The 20,095-nt window shown below is 34.3% G+C and overlaps 4 protein-coding genes across 4 annotated transcripts; 2 read left to right on the top strand and 2 right to left on the bottom strand.

Moving 5' to 3' along the window:
- Window positions 1–3,805: 3,805 nt before the first annotated feature.
- LOC132053981 (protein AGENET DOMAIN (AGD)-CONTAINING P1-like) lies at window positions 3,806–4,303 on the top strand. Its single transcript, XM_059446067.1, has one exon. The coding sequence runs from the start codon at window positions 3,806–3,808 to the stop codon at window positions 4,301–4,303; it is 498 nt and encodes a 165-aa protein (XP_059302050.1).
- Window positions 4,304–6,374: 2,071 nt separating this feature from the next.
- LOC132053982 (uncharacterized) lies at window positions 6,375–7,251 on the bottom strand. Its single transcript, XM_059446068.1, has 2 exons — window positions 6,627–7,251; window positions 6,375–6,448 (listed from the first exon to the last, which is right to left on the bottom strand). The coding sequence occupies exons 1-2, from the start codon at window positions 7,249–7,251 to the stop codon at window positions 6,375–6,377; spliced, it is 699 nt and encodes a 232-aa protein (XP_059302051.1).
- Window positions 7,252–14,889: 7,638 nt separating this feature from the next.
- Window positions 14,890–17,448, bottom strand: LOC132052526 (purple acid phosphatase 17-like). Its single transcript, XM_059444107.1, has 7 exons — window positions 17,106–17,448; window positions 16,343–16,499; window positions 16,139–16,246; window positions 15,884–16,011; window positions 15,656–15,784; window positions 15,408–15,475; window positions 14,890–15,253 (listed from the first exon to the last, which is right to left on the bottom strand). The coding sequence occupies exons 1-7, from the start codon at window positions 17,298–17,300 to the stop codon at window positions 15,040–15,042; spliced, it is 999 nt and encodes a 332-aa protein (XP_059300090.1). The 5' UTR covers window positions 17,301–17,448; the 3' UTR covers window positions 14,890–15,039.
- A 1,279-nt stretch (window positions 17,449–18,727) lies between these two features.
- Window positions 18,728–19,964, top strand: LOC132052525 (uncharacterized). The gene has a single exon (XM_059444106.1). The coding sequence runs from the start codon at window positions 18,839–18,841 to the stop codon at window positions 19,811–19,813; it is 975 nt and encodes a 324-aa protein (XP_059300089.1). The 5' UTR covers window positions 18,728–18,838; the 3' UTR covers window positions 19,814–19,964.
- Window positions 19,965–20,095: the final 131 nt, after the last annotated feature.

Raw genomic sequence — 20,095 nt, forward strand, 5'->3', positions numbered from 1 at the left:
GTATCTATTTGTTTTATGTTTTTTGGACTGATTTCTTACACGATTTTTATGGGTGTTGTTGCTGCCATTGTTTGGCTGTTTTTGGGCATTTTCCGGTGGCTTCTATGCTGCCGGAGAATCTCCGTCTTGCTTCTTGTTGTTGCTGCATATTGTCACTGTTTTTGGCTTTTTCGCGCGACGTGTGCTTGTTTCAATTTATTTGTTGCTGCTCTGTTTTTTGTTTCACATTATTCTGCTATCAAACAGTTGCTTGCTGTGGCTATTTATTGCTACTGTTTGTTGTTATAACATCGCTGATTTGAGGCATTTTATAGTTTGGAAAGAATAAGTGTTGTTTTGCTCATAATTGAGCCATTGCCCTGTAGAAAAAAAATGATCACAAAAGTTGTTTATCTTATATGTTGTTGTTTATGTTGCTAAAAATAAACGTATTGCTATACTTGGCAAAAAGAACATCGATATGAACGGATGCTATATTGGTAGATGAAGAAATTTCCGTTGATTTCAAGGCCTTCCATGTACAAAGACGGGTTTTTTTATATTTTAAGTTTATTCATTATTTCTTTATTCATCCGATAGTTATTTATTTTCTTACTAACATTTTTATTAAGTCTCATGCAGTATCCGAGTTACCTTTTTTGAAGATGACACTCAAAAGAAGTTCAAATAGCTTCTTAAATTTGGGAGAGTCGTTTATATTTTGTTTACATTCTTACAAGCATAAAATATAGTGAAACTTTACTTTTCTAGGGTGCGGGTTGATGGTATTTGTATGATCCGTTTAAGTGATTTAAATTTTATGTGTTTTAGATAAATTAATATTAGGCATGTTGGTTTATTATTTTTCGTAGCTAATATTCTTATAGTTATCATGTTTCGCTAGAGTTTTAATTCAATAGCTTAGCACACTTAAGTAAATAAATAAGGTGATTTTCCTCAATATTTAGGCTTTAGAATGTACTCTCATAATTAATTGATTAGGCGTACATACCTAGTTAGTTAAATTAGTTAACTCACCTTGAGTGCAAAATAATTTCATGTCCATTCCTTATACCTTTTTCACACAAGCTCCTAAGTTGTAGATAACTTTTTTTTTAAATAATTATTATATCACATATGTTTTGAATCTTTCTTTTTTTTTATTCAAAGGTAAATCGTTCATTGTTAAGTAAATACCTTATGATATATTCATGTAAAGCCAAAATTGTTAGTCACTATAATTGTGCACTTTGTTCACTCGTAAATAATCATGTATACGTATTTTCTACATATGTAAATACTTACACCCTTTATTACGTGAATAGTCATATTAGTTATTCTTTAGTCTAAATTCCATTAATCTTTTTTTTGTAAATAATAATCAAGCCCCCTTTTTTTTTTACACATCCCTCGTATAGTTAAATTGTCCAAATGGTTAAAACCACATTTGTGGATTCGAAGGATGCCTAACACCTTCCACTTCTAATAATTTTGAACCCTTACCTAGAATCTCACTTATTTTCGTAGATCATGTTAAGCTGCATATATTAATAATTTATAGGTACCCTAGTATACCTTAAATGCTAGGTGGCGACTCTGTACATAATTAACTATTTCAGAGCTCCATAAGTTGTGCTTTGTTTAGCCTCGGTTAAAATAGGGTGCAACAAACGTTTTGGTATTTTGGATATTATACTTATTTTCTGTACTTCTGTTCGATTATGATTCTGTTTACTGTATTTTCTTGCCTTGCATACTCAGTACATATTCGCATCGACCCCCCTTTCCGGGGGGGGTCGCGTTTCGTGCCCGCAGGTATAGACGCCCATTTCGGTGATCCGTAGGCCAGGGACACCTATTCTGCATTGTTCAGAGTGCCCCTTGTTCCGTAGCCTCATATTTTGGTATATATTCTTCCGTTGCATATGTATATATTTGTTCGGGGGGTACGACGGGGCCCGTCCCGTCATATGATTCTGTTGTTCGTTTAGAGTGTACGTGGACATATATGGTCGCTTATTATTGTACAGGTGTGTTCGTATGTTTTATGTTCTGGGCGATCCTATTCGCCGTGGCAGCCTTGTCGGCCTACAGTGTATATGTTTTGGGACGTTGCGCCGTATTTACCCCTTGCTGATTTGTGTGATATATATATATATATATATATATATATATATATATATATATATATATATATTTGTGTTTGCGACGACCGAGACGACGTCCGATATTTGTATATGTATAAGTGATCCGTATGCGATTCTGGTAAATGAATGTGTTTGGGTGCCCAGCTCGGGCATTAGTCACGGCCTACGGGGTTGGGTCGTGACACATGGGATCTGACGTGGCACTGACAGCTCGGTGAGGTGGACACCACATGGCATGCCACCTCACCACCCAACCCATTTACTCCTCTCTTCCTCTTCTTCTTCCACCACTACCATCTCCTCCCCTCCTTCCCTCCATAGCTTTTTCCACCATTAGCGCCACCACACCACCATATCCATTATCTGTCATAACCATTACTATGCATGACATAGTAATGGACACACAACACACAATATTCTGCCTTTATCAGTAGGAAAACAAGGGTCATCTTTTCCTAATAATTAATGTCATATCTAGATCTTACATGACATTAAAAAAAAAAAAAGGTTTTACTTCGATATTGATTTAATACTCCTTCTGTCTAAAAAAGATTGTCACTTTTTTATATTTAAAAATAATTTAATTTTACGAGATGATTTACAGCTACACAAATATTTAAAGCTTATTTTGGTCTTTTTTTATTTTTTAAATTTTGTGCCAAATAAAAAAAAAAAATCTTTTTGGGACAAAAAAAGTATTATTTATGACAGCTTACTTCGATATCGATCTAAGATTATTTATGACAGCCTAATACGAAGGCAAAAAAGTGAAATGTACGTATATCTAGCTGGATTTTACAATTACTTGTCCTTTAGAAGTCACCGAAAGAGCTATCTGGATTAGAAATTTGAAAAAAGAATTATGGGTGTGGTAGCCCCCCCAGATCTCATCAATTAAAATCAGCAACTTTTAATTTGTTGCAGCAATGATTATGTTTATCACATGAAATGATGCACATGGCCCCTCTAATTAAGTGAAGATTTTGGTGTAGGGGAAGGCGATCTAGTCCCTTACATTTATAGTTATTAGCAAGTGTGGTGGTGCTAATGATCGTGTGGTGGTGCTAATGATGAGAGATGTTAGTGGTGAAAAAAGAAGAGGAAGAGAGGAGTAAATGAGTTGAGCGGTGAGGTGGCATGTCACGTGGTGTCCACCTCACCGAATTGTCAGTGTCACTTCAGATATAATGTCCACCTTAGACAATTTTAACGGAAAAAAGGTATATTTGAACCCAAAATATAACAGAGAGGTATATTTGAACTCAAAATATAACAGAGGGGTATATTTGGACTCAAAATATAACGGAAAGGGTATATTTAGATCCAAAGTATAATGAAAGGTATATTTAATCCTTTTCTGATAGTTCAGGGCTATATTTGACTCTTTTCCGTTTATTTATTAATAAAAACTAGCTCTAAGCACCTGTCTAGCGGATTTGCTTAAAATAAAATTAAAAAAAAAAAAAAAATAGTCATTCAAGGAAACAAAAAGAAAACAGGAAAATAATTCCCATTCCCAGTCACCAAAGGAAACAATATTCTCCTCCTATAAATTCACTTCCAAAGCTTCATAGTTCCTCACTTTTCTTCAATTGAATCTAATCTCCATTATTACTCTCCAAATGGCCCCAATCAAAGTAACAACAAATAATAATTTAGAGAAACACCACCAATCAAGAATGGCGATGATGTCAAAGGCAATTAAATCAATAGCATTCAAGAAACAACAAACAACAAAAGTATTCCGAAAGGGTGATGAAGTTGAAGTGGCAAGTCAAGAATACGGCTTTATAGGTTCTTACTATACTGCAACTATTATTTCTTCCCTTGGTGATTGTCATTACAAAGTCAAATACAAAACTCTGTTGACTGATGATGAGTCTGCCCCGTTAGAGGATGTTGTCACTGCCGCTGAAGTCCGCCCTGTTCAACCTCATCAACATGAAATAATGACGGAAAACAACTTCCGTATGTACGACATGGTTGATGTATTTGCCAACGATGGATGGTGGTTTGGATTTATTAGTGGAAAAATTGGACAAGAGTACTATGTCTACTTCCCTACAACTGCAGATAACATTGCATATCCTGCTGATGTGTTGAGATTTCATCAAGAATGGTCTAACGGCAAGTGGATAACTCTTCCAAGACAAGAAAGGATTTTTGACTTGCATTGATTTTGATTTACTGTAATGTCATATAAAAGCTACTTAATCGTTCTCTTTATGTTCAAATTTTGTCGCAAAATTGTTATATATGCTGAACATATAGTTTGTTATAGAAAACATGACGAAAATAGCCATGATAATGTAGATACTACTCCCTCCTTCTCAATTTATGTGATATAATTTGATTAAGCATCAAGTTTAAAAAAGTTTAAGAAATAAAGAAAGATTTTTGAATTTTGTTGTTTAAAATAAGCTTAAGATATTTTTATGGTCATAGATCATCTCATTAAGCGCAAAAAGGCAAAGTTTAAAGTTAAGTTGTCAAATAAGAAAATGTATTATTTTTTTTGAACAGATTAAAAAAAAGTATATTACATAAATTAAGACAAGGAAATACTTTCTTTTCAGATTGTTTTATCATAATTTATTTTGTTTCCGTTAGTTTTATTTTCATACTGCTTTGATCAATTTGTCCTTATCTGATTTTTTTTCATCATGTTTTTTATTGTGCCGAGAGTCTTTCGGAAACAGTCTTCCTACTTTTCGAAATAGGGGTAGTAGGATTTAACTGGGTACGTTGTGTTGTATTGTTTTAGCCTTGAATGTCATTGTTGGACGTTTTCGAATAATCCTAACTTCGAATTTTCCTATTATATTGTCTCAAATAAGATGCATTATTTTTCTTTCATAATAGGGATCAACATTCTAGTACAATAAAACAGAAAAAATAAGACAAGGAGGACAAATCTAAAGCACAGATCAAATTTCCAACAACCATTCAAACAATGCTGGTGCAAATCACCCAATGTTTAATCGAGGACAATATTAAAACAACCACCTTAAATGTTTGTATTCGTGCAAATTACCCAATGTTTCATTGGCGTTTCGGATCTCTCCCTAAAGTCAATAGACACTATTAAATTGATGAATCAAGACGCACTTCGATAAAAATCGTGTATGGATAGAAGGACCTATTGTCCCATTACTCAATGCATATATAGCACAAAGAGTGTCGCGATGAAGGCATATCGTGAAAGATGATGGTATTATAACCATTCTTTACAATAGTCCGTTTTGGTTGTGCAACTTGAATGGCTGTCAATTTTAAATTTAAACTACCATATACACCGCCCCACGCTGGAGAAAAAAATAAGAAATTATATCACCCATTAAGGAAAAAAATCCAACCTTGGCTTTGATTTCCTTGGATTCAAGTTGTCCATCTACCTCCTCTGATCTAATTATTCCTCTAGTCCTAAAAATGTTCAGTCTTTGCTTCGACCATTCAATTTTATCCTTCATCTGATAATAATACTAAGAAACACATCTTTAAAACATTAAGCAGTGGCCAGTCAGAGCTTCTTGTAACAAACACCATAAGTGAACTAAGATCTTATATTATCAGTATTCATTTTTCTTCAGGGGTAGCCTGAACCTAAATTATTACCATATTTTTTCACGTTTATAAAATAAGAACTATTATAGGGAATTTGTACAACACCCATTGATATTTACTTATTACTCCAACTTTTTTGGAGAGCCCTTAGGATAAATCCTCAGTAGATACAAGTCATAAGGCTCTTGAAAATTCTGGACAGTTTTTGTTTAGTACATTCTAATTGAAGATGTTCAATCTCAGTGCTTAAATTTTTGGTTATCACATGATTTTCTTATCCTTAGCGAGACTGGCGCAAGAACGGGAGCTGATCATGCATCACTTGCCTTTTACATGATCTTCTTATCCTGTTAGTACTCTTAAGTTCCGGGAGTAAAGTGTGAACTTCCTTCCAAGAACAGAGACATGATGATGATATAATTGAGCCTTCTTATGACAAATTAAACCTAGGTAATGTGCAAAGAATCCAAGGTACGAATAACACTTCAAAGAAAGACAAGATTGAAATTAATACATAAGTCTATATAAAAGATGGAAAAACAAAACAAGCCCGCATAGCAAAAAGATGAGCAAAAGACACCATCCAGAACAACATACATTGTAGAGTAAGCAAAAAGACACCATCCAGGAAAACTGAGGGAAGTTCCATTCACAAACATAGGGAATGGGTGCAAAGGCATTTATTCATTTGTGCTGTCCATGAAGACCCTGGTCAAGACACTCTTGCACTGCAGCGAAGTCTTCAGCATCTTCAAAGCCTGGCAAAACAGGAAACAAATACAAAAGGAAGGCTTTAATGCCAAAAAAGTGGTAGTAAATGTATGCTTCTGCTATAACCGATTAAATCAAACTGAAATATAAAATTCTATAATTAGTCTGAAGCCATATATAGATGTGAAGTAAACAAGATAAGAATTGAACATACAGTTGAAATACACAAGAAAGGAGCAAGCGTAAATACCTCATCCATTCCAAGAGTAACAACTTTCTCTTTAAGTACCCCAACATCTTTAACGCAGAATTCATTGAGCAGAGTGATGCTGGAAATAGTGGACATTGGCTTCACAGACAAGTCATCCAACACCATGTAAGTGACAACCCCCTTCACCAAACCTCCATTTGAAGCTACCTCATTATCCACGGTGGGTGTTACATAGTCCAGAATTTTGTTCATAGTTCTATTGCACGAAGGACAACACGTTCCAGGATTATCAGACATGTAAAGATGCTGAAAGCACTTATAAAACTGTTTGTTAACAGGGGAGCTTGTGTGCAACAACAGAGGACCTGAAGTAGCGTAGGCTGCTGATTTTGGTTTTAAGAGGGTGTCCTTGTCCTGATTTGATTGAATATACGTATCATCTAGATTGTCGAGGCTCTCGTACAAGTTACCCAAGCAGCCAACCATTCCTTTGGTCGTCAGCAGCCTAATGACACTGCCTATTGGCAATGCAAGAATGTGAAATAGGAAATCGATACATTCTTTCCCCGCTTCAGCAAACATGACTCTTTTCCTTTTGGTGTCGATGAGAAGTTTCATTGTTACTTTGGACACTGCCATATTTGTGAAACAGAAGCAAGATGGTTGCAGCAAGAAGAAAGCAAATTAAACGTAAGAAAGAATGAGCTTGTTCGCTGTATATATAATTTAGGGCTGCATATCGGTCCGTTCGGTTTTGAAAGTTATCGGTTCAATTTATCAGTTATCGATTTGTAGACATGTTAAACCGTTAAAGAATAGTTAAGATATTGGTTAATGGATTATCGGTTAATCGGTTATTATTTGTTATCGGTTCGGTTATCAGTTTAACCGTTAAAATTTCAAGAACCAAGAACCCATTTCAAAACTGAAAGTAGCTTCAGCTCCTAAGACTATGCCGAACAAAATAATACAATTGAAATATGAAGAACGTAAACAAAATTGGACCAACTAAGGTGTGATTTTATCAAACTTGTCACTGCAAACACCAATGCATAAGGGAAATAAGAAACATTCTTCAGGCATTTACATAACATTAGTTAGCAAAAACTTGTCTAGCACCACCAGAGAAATACAAAAACACAGAAACAAGAGTGAGATTGAAAGCAATGTAGATTGTAGAAGAAGCAAAAGATAGTTTACGTTGGGCTTGCGTCTTGCAAGTCGGAGGAGAAGGGTTTCTGAAGTTGAAATCGCCGCTTGAGAGACTGAATAATATGAAGTGGAAATCAAGTGAATTCTAAATCTAGTCAAGTGACTTTATATATGGAAAGGTAAAATTATAATTAAATAAATGGTATCGGGTTATGGCTTTATCCGTTAACAAAGTTGACCAAACCATGATCCTATCCAATAAGCCAATAATCATGGCACCACCCGTTACCCGAACCAATAAGCCATTAACCCGAATCATTAACCCAATAACTCAATAATTAATTTGAGTTATTAATTTAACCGTTAATATGTACAGCCCTAATATATATCCATTAGGTCGATTGTTATCCCGCCTCTTGCCCGATTTGTCCCTTCCATGGCAGAGAAAGTGTTTGATAAACTAATCATGAGAGGCGTCATCAGATGGTGCGTGGTGGAGAATGGTCCAGGCGACATCAGGCGGCGATTTGATAGGCGTGAAAGACATCGAGGTGTTCGCGGCGAAAATATTACGGTGTATATATGATAAGTTTTACGTGTTTATGTGCATATATTAACTTTTGAACACCTCGGCAAAAAATTACGGTGTATATTTAATTTTTTTTTTTTTTACATTGAATGAAAATCTTGAATCCCGTACATTTTGCGTGAGAGAGAACACAGGCGCCAGTAACTTTTACAACTTGTCTGTATAGTACTCTCTTTTAAAATACACGTGGCACCAGGACCGTTTGGCCAGGAGACTTTTTTACGATCCTTGGGAAATTTTTTCACTATATTTGAAATCAAAATTTGGCATAAAAATTAAAATACAACTCCAACTTCAAAATTTCAAATAAAGTGAAAAATATTTAATTTTCATGGCCAAACTTAAATTATAGGAGTATAAATTTTAACAGATACTAAATTATATGATACTCTCCTTCGTCCCATTTTAAGTGTCTTACTTTTTTTTTTTTTTTTTTTAGTTACGTCCCAAATAAATTGTCTTTTTCTCTACTTAATAAGTTGATAATTAAAACATCATGTATGCCAAGTATGATAACCACAAGATTCAAAGCACATTTTAGTACATTATACACATTTTTAATTTAAAACCAAAAGATTCAAAAGTCTCTCTTTATTTCTTAAACTTTGTGCTCAGTTAAACTAAGACACTTAAATATTGATATGATAAAAGTTGTAATTTTTAGTATTTTTCGTGTAGTTTTTAAATAAGTAAAAAGGGCAGACCTGGTTTGATCTCGGTTTAGCAGGCTCTGGGGAGGACCGCATCGAACCTAAGGGGCGTGATATAAACAACCTACCCTAATACAAGTATTAATAGCTGCTTCCAAGACTGGAACCTATGTCCTTTAGGCCACACAGATACAAATTTTTAAATGTTGATCTAATCTAATTTAACTTTAAATATTACTTGTAAAATTGACTCTTAAGAAATAAAAGGTACCGCATAAATTGGGACGAAAAGAATATGTTTAAGAATGTGTATCATCTTATAATATTGTACTACTGTATTATAATATTTTCTAAACACACTATTTAAATGAGTAGATTGTATTATTTGTTGTGATTAGTAATATTGTTATTGTTTGATTTGATTTCGCATAGCATAATAATAACTGATAAGTTACGAAAATATGTATCATTGCTATAAAAAATTGAAGTCTCATAAACTAATTTAAGATTATTAATTTATGAGAAGATAGGGGAAACATAATTGCAAAATCATTTATATTTTCCTTTTCATTTCAAGAGGAAAGGCACTACAACTTGTGGAGAGACATTTTTCACTTTATCAAAATCTATCCTTTCAATTTTGGTAACAGATATTTGATAAATTAATTTAACCCAGACTATTAAAAAATAAAAAATAAAAAATAAATAATGTTATTCATCCAAATATGCATTGGACAAAATGGTAGAGAAGAAAATGGAGAGGAGCCAGAACCAATTTTAAGAAGGGAAGTGTGCATAGGAGCGTAATGGCACCTTAAAGCTCATCCTAATGCTGTGAATTCGAAACAGAAATATAATTTACTATGAACGTGATAATTTTGTTTTTGAATATATCAGGAATAAACAAAAGATTACGTCACAAAATAGAGACCAGAGATAAAATTGATTCAATAATGCATAGTTTTGCCTATGATATTCTGGGACGGTACCACATCTAAAATTGACCTGGTTATTCCATAATCTATCAACGAGTGAATTTCATTCTCCCAGGACGTGCTTGAACTTTATAAATTCCACTTCACAGATAAACAATTACAACAATACTGCACCCGAAAAATAAACGAAGCAGAGGACACAATCCAGAGAAAAACCAAGGAAAGTATCCTTCAGTTCCATTCTCAGTCAGGGAATAGCAAAGGTATTTATTCTTTTATATTGTCCATGAATGCACTGGTTAATACACTCTTCGATTGCAGCGAAGACTTCAGCAGCTTCAGGGCCTGTCAAGCAAAGAAATAAACGAAAGGAAGACATTGGAATAGCATTAACTTACACACACCGACGGTGCAAAAAATCTTAATTTTGACCGTTTGTAGAAGTTTTAAATTTTTCGAAATAAAGTTTACATTCATGGAAACTATGTAAAAGTGCTATAAGTTATCATAATTAATAATTTAAAATATTCAAAAGACATATGAAAAAATTACAGTCAAAGAATAACTATTTTGACGTCAAACAAAATGAGACGGATGGAGTACATTGTTAGAACCGAAAAGTAAGGATATGTACAACAGGAAGGTACAAGTTTACATACCTCATCCATGCCCAGAGTAACAACTTTCTCTTCGAGACCACTTACATCCTTGATGCTGAATTCTTTCAGCAGAGTGATGCTTGAAATTACGGACATAGGGTTTTACAACTAAATCATCTGACACCATGTAAGTGACAACCCCCTTTACCATACCTCCATGCAAACCAAGCTCATTTTTCCAGAGGGTGCGACATAATCCAATTTTGTATTCATAGATCGGCCACAAATCGAAGTATACGTGACATTTACTGCAGGGGGTGCGACATATCCCACATTCATATTCATAGTTCCACTGCACGAAGGATTACTCCCACTCACGTACTTGCAGTCATTTTTTCTTAATGTCTCTCTCTTCTTTTTACCTTTTCTGGTTCTCACTTTTGAGCTCGAAGGACAAGGCGTTCGAGGACCATCAGTACTCACATGATCAATAACTTTTACAGCGGATCTCTGAATGTGATGATACGTTACATTTGTATTGATAGGTTCAGAGGTCGAAGGGCAAGTGGTTCGAGGATCATCAGTGACATAATCGTTATGGTAAGGGCACCTATAAAATTGTCTTTCAATTGCAGGGGAATTTGTAAGAAGAAACAGAGGGATTGAAGAGACATTCCAGGCTAAAGATTTTGGTTTCAAGAGGATGTCCTTGTTCTGATTTGATTGAATATACTTGGTATCAAGATTCTCAAGGCTATCATACAAGTTACCTAAGCTGCCAACCATTACTTTGGTGGTGAGAAGCCTAACGACATTGCCTATTGGCAATGCCAGAATGTGAAATAGAAATCGATACACTCTTTCCCTGCCTCAGCGAATATAACTCGTCTACTAATTGTGTCGATAGTAATATAGCACAATCTCATGTCGCAATACGGGAGGAAAAACAGTTTAGTGCTATATATATTTATACTCCACAGAGCAGTTGCTTCAATTAAAAAAGCATTAGGAATTAGAGAAGGATTGCAATATTTTGGTCGATTTATTTCCATGATGGTAGTAGTTGGAAAGGCATGTTAGTAATTGACTGGCCTCGATGATCGGTTTCTTTACTTGGGATATACAAGGCCATTTAAATTATGACACCCTTTGGCCTTCACTATTATACCCAAAGATTTTATTTGCATAATCCTTCATTGCTCTCAATAATGGGGTAAATTTCACAATTTGTTACTCGACTATATGCCACTCAACATTAGTGTGCACAAATGAAAAAGATTAGTATTAGTAATTACATGGTATTACTAAAGACTTTGTAATTTTATTTCTTTTGCAAAATCTTTTTTTTAAGGAAGACTCTTTCTCTTTACCATTTACCACTGTTGCCATTACATGTATTACTACTACTTTATATCTTCTTACATTTTCCTTTTTTTAATTAATTTTTTTTATTGCATATGCAATCTTAGTGCACTCAAACCAATAATAGTACTCCTTCTGTCTCAATTTATGTGGTACTTTTCGCTTTTCGAGACTTAATTCGCCTAAATTTTGAAGCTAAATTGATTTAGATTAACTCAATACTTTAACATTAAAAATTATATATTTGAAAACTACATGAAAAATTCTTCAAGTTGTAACATTTTTCATATCAATTTGGTGAAAAATACAATTATAAATGTTGGTCAAAGTTCATACAGTTTGAATCTCGGATAACAAAAAGTGTCACATAAATTGAGATAGAAGGAGTACTTTGTAGGCTGTGATGATAATAATGAAATTAAAGACTAGATATATTGTTATTATATTTTTCGTAAGAGGTTCTATAGTTAAATTATTGTTTCCTTTTTTTATTTTGTCGAAATCATTATTTAAGTGGATTACTATTTTGTATCAATTTCAGTGCTTTTATTTTTTGTTATCATATGATTTTCTTATCCTGTTAAAGCATTCACAGTTCCTGCAGTAAACTTCCTTCCAAGAACAGAGATAACATGCAACATGACAAAATAAACCTAGGTAATATGCAAAGCATCTGAGGTATGAAAAACATTTTGAAGAAGGACTAGATTGAGCTTCACATATAATCCAACTTCATAGATGGTTAAGCCAAACAAGTCTGTAACGCAAAAAGAGGAGCAAAAGTTACCATCTAGAACAACCTAATAAAACAGTAGCAAAAGATACTATCCAGAACAACCTAATAAAATATACTCCATAAAGCGAATAAAAAAAAAACATCCAGATGATACTAGAAAAGTTCCATTCTCAAACAGGGGAATAAGCAAAGGCATTTCTTATACATAGTCCATGAAGACAGTGGTCAAGACATTCTTGGACTGCAGCGAAGTCTTCAGCATCTTCAAAGCCTGACAAAACATGAAACAAATATTAAAGGAGGGAAGGCTTCAATGCCAAAAACTGGTACATTAAAGTTTCAGCTATTACCAACTAAAACAAGTTGATAGTGTAAAATTCTAATTGTTAGTATATGAAAGTTAATCTCAAACCATATATGGAGTAAAAAAGATGAGTATTGAACAACATAGTTGAAACAGAACATTTAGTTATTGACAAGAAAGGATCGGAACAAGTTTATATACCTCATCCATTCCCAGAGTAACAACTTTCTCTTTGAGAACACCCACATCCTTGATGCTGAATTCATTGAGCAGAGTGATGCTAGAAATAGTGGACATAGGTTTCACAACTAAATTATCCAACACCATATAAGTCACTACCCCCTTTACCAAACCTCCACTGGATGCTGTCACCTTTTCTGCAGGAGGTGCGACGTAGTTCAGTTTTGCGCTCAAAGACATACGGCATGAAGGACAAGTTGCTCCAGGATAATCAGCAACGTAATTACAGCAACAATTGCAAAAATAAAACTCTCTTACAAGTACAGGGGAGTTTGTGAGCGATAACAGAGGGACTGAAGCAGCGCCTGGTGCTGATTTTGGTTTCAAGAGAATGTCCTTGTTCTGATTTGGTTGAATGTACGTATTATCCAGATTCTGAAGGCTCTCGTACAAGTCACCCAAGCAGCCAACCATCCCTTTGGTCGTGAGAAGCCTAATGACACTGCCTATTGGCAATGCCAGAATGTGAAATAAGAAATCAATGCACTCTTTACCAGCTTCAGCAAACATAACTCTTTTACTTTTGCTGTCGATCAATAGCTTCATAGTCACTTTGGTCGCTGCCATATTTGTGAAGCAAAAGAAGCAACAAGAAGGGAAATTTTTTTTTAGAGCAGCTTGCAAGAAATCAAAACATATGTTTGCTATATATAAAGATCTCAGTAGGTGCGTCAAAGATAGCACTGGGAATTAGAGAAAGCATGCAATATATATTTATGGTGGATTGATTTCCAAGAAGGTAACTGGAAAGGAATGCTACACACTGATTGGTCTCAAGAATCTCTTTTCTCGTTTTTCTCTTCATAATCAAGAAATGGATTGCAATTTTTTGAATATCAGCTTCACCTGCACAGTTTCCTGAGACAATGCTAGTTCCCAAGGTCACACTATATTAATTACAGACCCCCTACTTTTCTTCTATTCTTTAATCCATTACTCTAGGACGATCACTTTGTTTTTTCTTGCCATTTCTATAGGCCTACCTGATAAAATTTCTCCTATATATCACAGTCTTGTTAGGACTTTTAAGTAACAGTTGAAAGGTTGTTTTTGTATGAGGAATAAAAGCATCATCTGTAATCGTTCTCCAGCTGGTTCTTGGGTTCTCCATAGTGAAGGCAAACTGAAGTTGATATGATCCAACTATTGAAATGCTTTTTACATTTGTGTACACTAGTGTTGACGATTAATTTGGTTTTTAAAAGGAAAAAAGTTCGACGAAAATACAGCTCTATTTTTCTTGTCAACATTTAACTTTGAGAATGAAACTGAGTTATATTCCTAGGTTATTCTGAACAGTTTCCTTACCTTTTTTTTTTTTTTTAATGGCAGATTTGCTTGGGTTTCATTTATGAAGTTGGATTATATTATGTGTAATTTGGTCCTCCTAAAATTTTTGGTACCTTGGATGCTATGCATATTACCTAAGTTTGTCATAATAGGAAGAGTCCGATATAATCATGCCTCTATCAGTTAAATTCATTGCATTGACACACTGGGCAGAAAAACTGGGACTTGTTACAAAAGAATGAAAACACTGATCAGTATGTTTGGTTTAGAAACATGTTAGGGATGGATTAATTAATAATGAAATAGTTACAATCCAAGGATGAGTAATTAATAAATATACTAATTCGTGTATTCAATTATACCAAATTTGATATGCATAATTCAAATATAAAACAATTTCATTTTACTCCATGATTATTGAATCTAATACATCAAGCTAAACGAACCCTAAATGCACGAGATTACTTCCCCTCACAAAACCAAATTAGGCTTTGTGAAATCCAATCTCGACGAAAAAGAATCCAATTTTTTTCTACATCTAACTTAGTATTTACAATCAATTAAAAAACTTTAAATAGCAGAGTGAAGCAACTTGGATCTATTCCACCTATGTAGCACACTACCAAAAACATCATAGTACTTGATTTCTGCCTCTGTTGGTGTCAACTGGACAGACATGAAACCTTGCCCATCATGGAAGAAGTGTACATCTTCTCTATTTAATCCTTTCACATCTCCTCTCCATGCCTTTGACCCTGCTCCACTTACTAAAAATTGCATTGGACTGCAATTTAAACCAAAAATAAGAGAAAATTTAGATCATGTTTAAAATATTTAACTGGTCGAACATACAGTAGTTCACTCAACGTCTATGCCATTATTATTGCGCACTATCACAGTAAATAGATCAATTTGCAAGATTTGAACACTATTTTTACCTTTCGGTATCACTAATATGTTCAAGGCAGTGGTCGTGCCCGTTCATGTAAAAATCAACATCGTATGCCTGAAATTTCAAGGAAAAAATCAAAGTTGAAACTCTGACAAGAAATTTTCAATTGTTATCACTGCATAATGGGTGAAAGTTGCTCAATTATGTCCGCTGTCAGTTAATTAGCTTTATATGTGTGTTTTTATATATTTCATAGTCAAAAGCAATCGGTGCGAATGAAGAGAGAAAAGTTACCCTAAGCATAGGAAGAAGGCGATCCACAAGTGGCCGAGTGTCACCATGATGCCCCACACTTCTAATGGCGTGATGACCTAGTACAATCTTCCATCTTGCTGTCGATTCACTCAAGGCCTTTTCAAGTTCCTAATAAAAACAAATAATGTAAAAATTTTAAAATCATCTCGAAAATCTATATATGAGAAATCTAGATAAGAAAATTTGTAAAGTCCAACTTCAACTTACTTTCAATACGTTTGCAGTGTACACATTTGGAGGGATCACACCACGCCAATCATAGGTATGATCCTTAGGGTTCGTGAAATAATCTTGCACGAATGGAGTGGTATCCACCATGAATATTTCAGCAATTTCTTCAAACAACAAAATGGAGAAAACTTTTTTTGTCAAAATCAGAACTACAAACATACACTATAGCTTAACAGTTAACACATAGAGTTGAAGTAATTATGAAAGAGGAGAAAAGAAAAGATTTTGCACCTGCATTAACTATGAAAGACCTTAAACAAAGCCATCTGCTATCAAGTTTCCTAAGGTAAGGACTGAGTTGTGCTTCTACATTTCCTCTGTAATCGTGATTGCCTAATACTGCACAAAATAAAATTTTACAAATTTCAGACTAATTCAAATGTCTTCATAAAGTCGTAAATGTGTTTATTGGTAAGTATAATATTGGGAACTTACCACTGTACCATTGTTTTTGCAAGCTCTTTGCTGTGTATATGTCAGTAAATGACTCTACAAAATTTGGATCATATATCCCTGTCAATCCGTTATCATAGAAATTGTCACCCGTTGATAATACAAAATCAATGTCTAGCTTTTCTCCGATTCTTCCCATCTGCATTCAAAAGAAGTTTATTCAGCTGTAAGATTCTTTTTTAGTGGAATACATACACAAAAATTATCAATCAAATGTTAAATTGTGTGAGCATCTCGTCTAAAAACTTAATTTTTTAGATGAATTGGTCACATAGTGCAATATAAATATCAAAGCAAATAGCGGCCCCAAGTCAAAATTTCACCACAACCTTCATATTTGTCAAACTAAAAGAATTCAACATGCTTGATTCTTGAAAAGCATCAAACCACCACGTGGTGAGCATTGGAGAAGGGTGATTTACACAAATGTTCCTTCTGTGGGCCACCATTGTCCCTATTTTTAAAAGTTGAGCAAATATACCCTTTGAAATTGACAAAATATTACATTGTCGTCTAACGTCTACAAAATTTTCGACAATGCTTTTATATTTTCTCATAAATTTTCAGTTTGTAAAAAGAGGATTATTTATTAAATAGCTGCCCGAAAAGGGACAATCGACGGATATTTCTTACATTAAGAAGTGATATCTATAACAGTTTAAACTTTTGATAGAGTTGATCACGCGATTCAACGTCAAAACTCAAAATAGAATAGACGAAAGCAAGATATATATAAATAATGTACCTGGTGAGCTACGTGAGATTGATTATAGGTACCCCTCCGTCCCCAGTCACCAACAACCAAGAAGTTTAGAGTACCATCACCTCTAGTGGGGTGATCAAATTTCTTAAGCCTAGTAGATGCACTTGCACTAGATATTACAAAAACAATGACTACCCAAAAACACAGAACCATGGAATCCTTGGAAAATTTAGCCATGGCTCTGTGTTGAGATTTGACAACAGAGGAAATCAAGAAAGAAGCATACAATATGTTACTTCAGTCCCTACCCTTTTTTGTTTTTTTGGGTTTTTGTGTTTTTTTTCTTTTTTTTGGTATTTGAATTACTAAGTAGATGTAATTTGATGGAGATAACCTTGATGGATGAAGTATATATAGGACAGAAAGTGGGAGTATGAGTGGGAAAGCTACAGAATAGGTATAACAAGGGAATAGGATGAAAAGTTCTTGAAAACCTTATGTTAGACCGAATTTAGAGGCATATATGTTAGGAGATTAAATTTCAAAGAGTAAGATAATAAATCTGATACTAATTCTATACTCAACCGTCCTATTTATAATAATGCAAAAACTATTTTGATTATAAACTGAAAAACATATTCCTGTATAACTTTGACTACAACTCCTATTTAGATGTAAATTAAATAAATTAACAAATAAGAAATTCTAAAAAATCTGATTTTCCTACAACTTTAAATTATTATTCAATAACATGTATATATCTTCCACAAATTACATGTAATAAAGTAACTCTCACGTATATATTTTCCATAAAACAATTGTTCAATTGACATGCGAAGAAGTTCTTTATAACATAAATTGGGAAAAGCTGAAACCATAAATATAATCTCCGGTCAAATTAGTGGAAAAATGTGATTGAACTGCAAGAAAAAGAAAAAAAAAAAAAAACAAGAGCAACCAAGGGGTACATTCGGTATTTTAGAAATTATTAGCTTTGATGGTACAGTACCCAATGCTCTTATTTTCGTACTATTCCTCAACTGGACAAAAAGCCAAATTAAATTTGTTTAATTACCCGTATAGTCTCTTGGACAGGTGTTTAGTTTCGCTGATCTATAATAAGAGACACAGAGGATTATGATTTAACATAAATTTGCAAGGGATGCAATTTCACTTATTTACAGTAAACGACACATATTATAATTAAAATATAAATATTCAAAACCTATATAGAAATATTTTACGTCTCAACCTTTTCATATAAATACATAAATATATATTAAAATATTGATCAAATGCGTACAATTTAATTTCGAAAGGAAACATGACAATTATCAATTAAGGAATATACTACATTACTCTCTGTTCAATTTATGTGATATATTTCTTTTTCTAATCTATCCTAAAAAATAATATATTTTTATTTGTGAGATGATTATCTATGATTTATTTTATACCTCAAATTTAAAAAATCTTTCATTACTTTCTCACGTTACTGCTGCTTTTTCAAAGCTTTAAGTTATAGCCGTGAAAACGGTTTATTGGAACATTCTACATCAGTCTAGCAAATGCTGAAGCTAAGATATTTCTATGCGTTCCAACAAAATCTCCTGAACCTTCTAGAATATTCAACTCTGTTTCTCTCTGAACCGCATAAATACCAGAAAACTTCACCTCTTCTCTCATCGTATGCACAAACAACTTCAAACTTCGTTAGTTATAATTTTACCAATACCAATATCTCAAGTTCTCAACAAAGCTCTAAAAATTCACAAATGGATTCTCCATTCTACGGTAACTATTGGTCCCACCCAGCTCACCCTCGCTATTCCTCAAACATGAGAGGAATTCCAGTCCAATCAATCCACCATCAACCTACCGAAATCAAACCGACCCCAAAGGTTGTCCGGATTCCCGTTCACTTTGTCGGGTCGGAAAAACCCGAGCCTGACCGGTCCGGTTCAGCGTTAAGGATCCAGAAGGTATTCAGAGGCTATTTGGTGAGAAAAAGCGTGAAGAAAATCCTGTCAATAAGAAAAGAAGTGGAAGATATTGAACAGAAGCTTTTATGCAGCGAAAAAGCGGAGTTTATTCGTAAAGACGAAAAGGAAAGGTTACGTGTGAATGAGACGCTTATGTCTCTGCTTTTTAAATTGGATTCCATTCGTGGTGTTGATTACGGTGTTAGAGAGTTGAGAAAGGGTGTGATTAGAAAGGCTATCTATTTGCAAGAGAAAATTGACTCCATTGTATCAACAAATCAAAGTGATCCGATGGAGCAGACTGTGGATGTAGACAATCAAGCGGCAGCATCAAATTATACGACAAATGATGTAGAGAGCGTACACAGTGTAGAACGGTCGATTGTGAAGTGCGAAGAGTTGCAGGAGAAATCGACAAATCAAAGTGACGTTTATGATCCGATCGAGCAGAGTATGGATCAAGGGGAACCAAATTATACGACAAATGATGAGAAATCAACGGTAAAGGAGGAATGTATTGAAGGAGTTAATGATGATGAGAATGAAACGAGGGAATTAGAGGAGAGTATAAGGAACAGAGAGTTGTTGGAGAAGATGGTGGAAAAGAATGAGAAGATGGTGAGAATGATGAATGAATTGTGCCAGAGAAATGAAGTACAAACGAAGACGCTGAATTCGCTGACGCAGAGGGTGGATCAATTAGAGAAGGCTTTCATATGTGATAGGTTGAAGACTAAGAAGAAGAAGAAGAACAGGCATCCTGCTTAATTAATTCCTCTGCTCTAGCAATTCCTTGATTGTCTCTCTCATTTTCTTTTCTCTCTTTCTTGTGCTTTTATATTTCGCCCCGTGATTTTGAGCATCTACTAGTGAAAAAACAACGATTTTGGAATGTGATTGTGACAATGGAGTTTCCTTATGTCGGATTCTTTCACCTTTTGCTAAATCTTATGAGATTAGTCTGAGTTTTCTTTTATTTCCGTTTCTGTAATTAACCCCCAGTAATTCTGGGTGGTGTAAACTTCGAATCTGTAATTTAGAGGTGGAGCC

The sequence above is a fragment of the Lycium ferocissimum genome, chromosome 4 (genome assembly GCF_029784015.1).
Source record: "Lycium ferocissimum isolate CSIRO_LF1 chromosome 4, AGI_CSIRO_Lferr_CH_V1, whole genome shotgun sequence".
NCBI classification, from domain to species: domain Eukaryota; kingdom Viridiplantae; phylum Streptophyta; class Magnoliopsida; order Solanales; family Solanaceae; genus Lycium; species Lycium ferocissimum.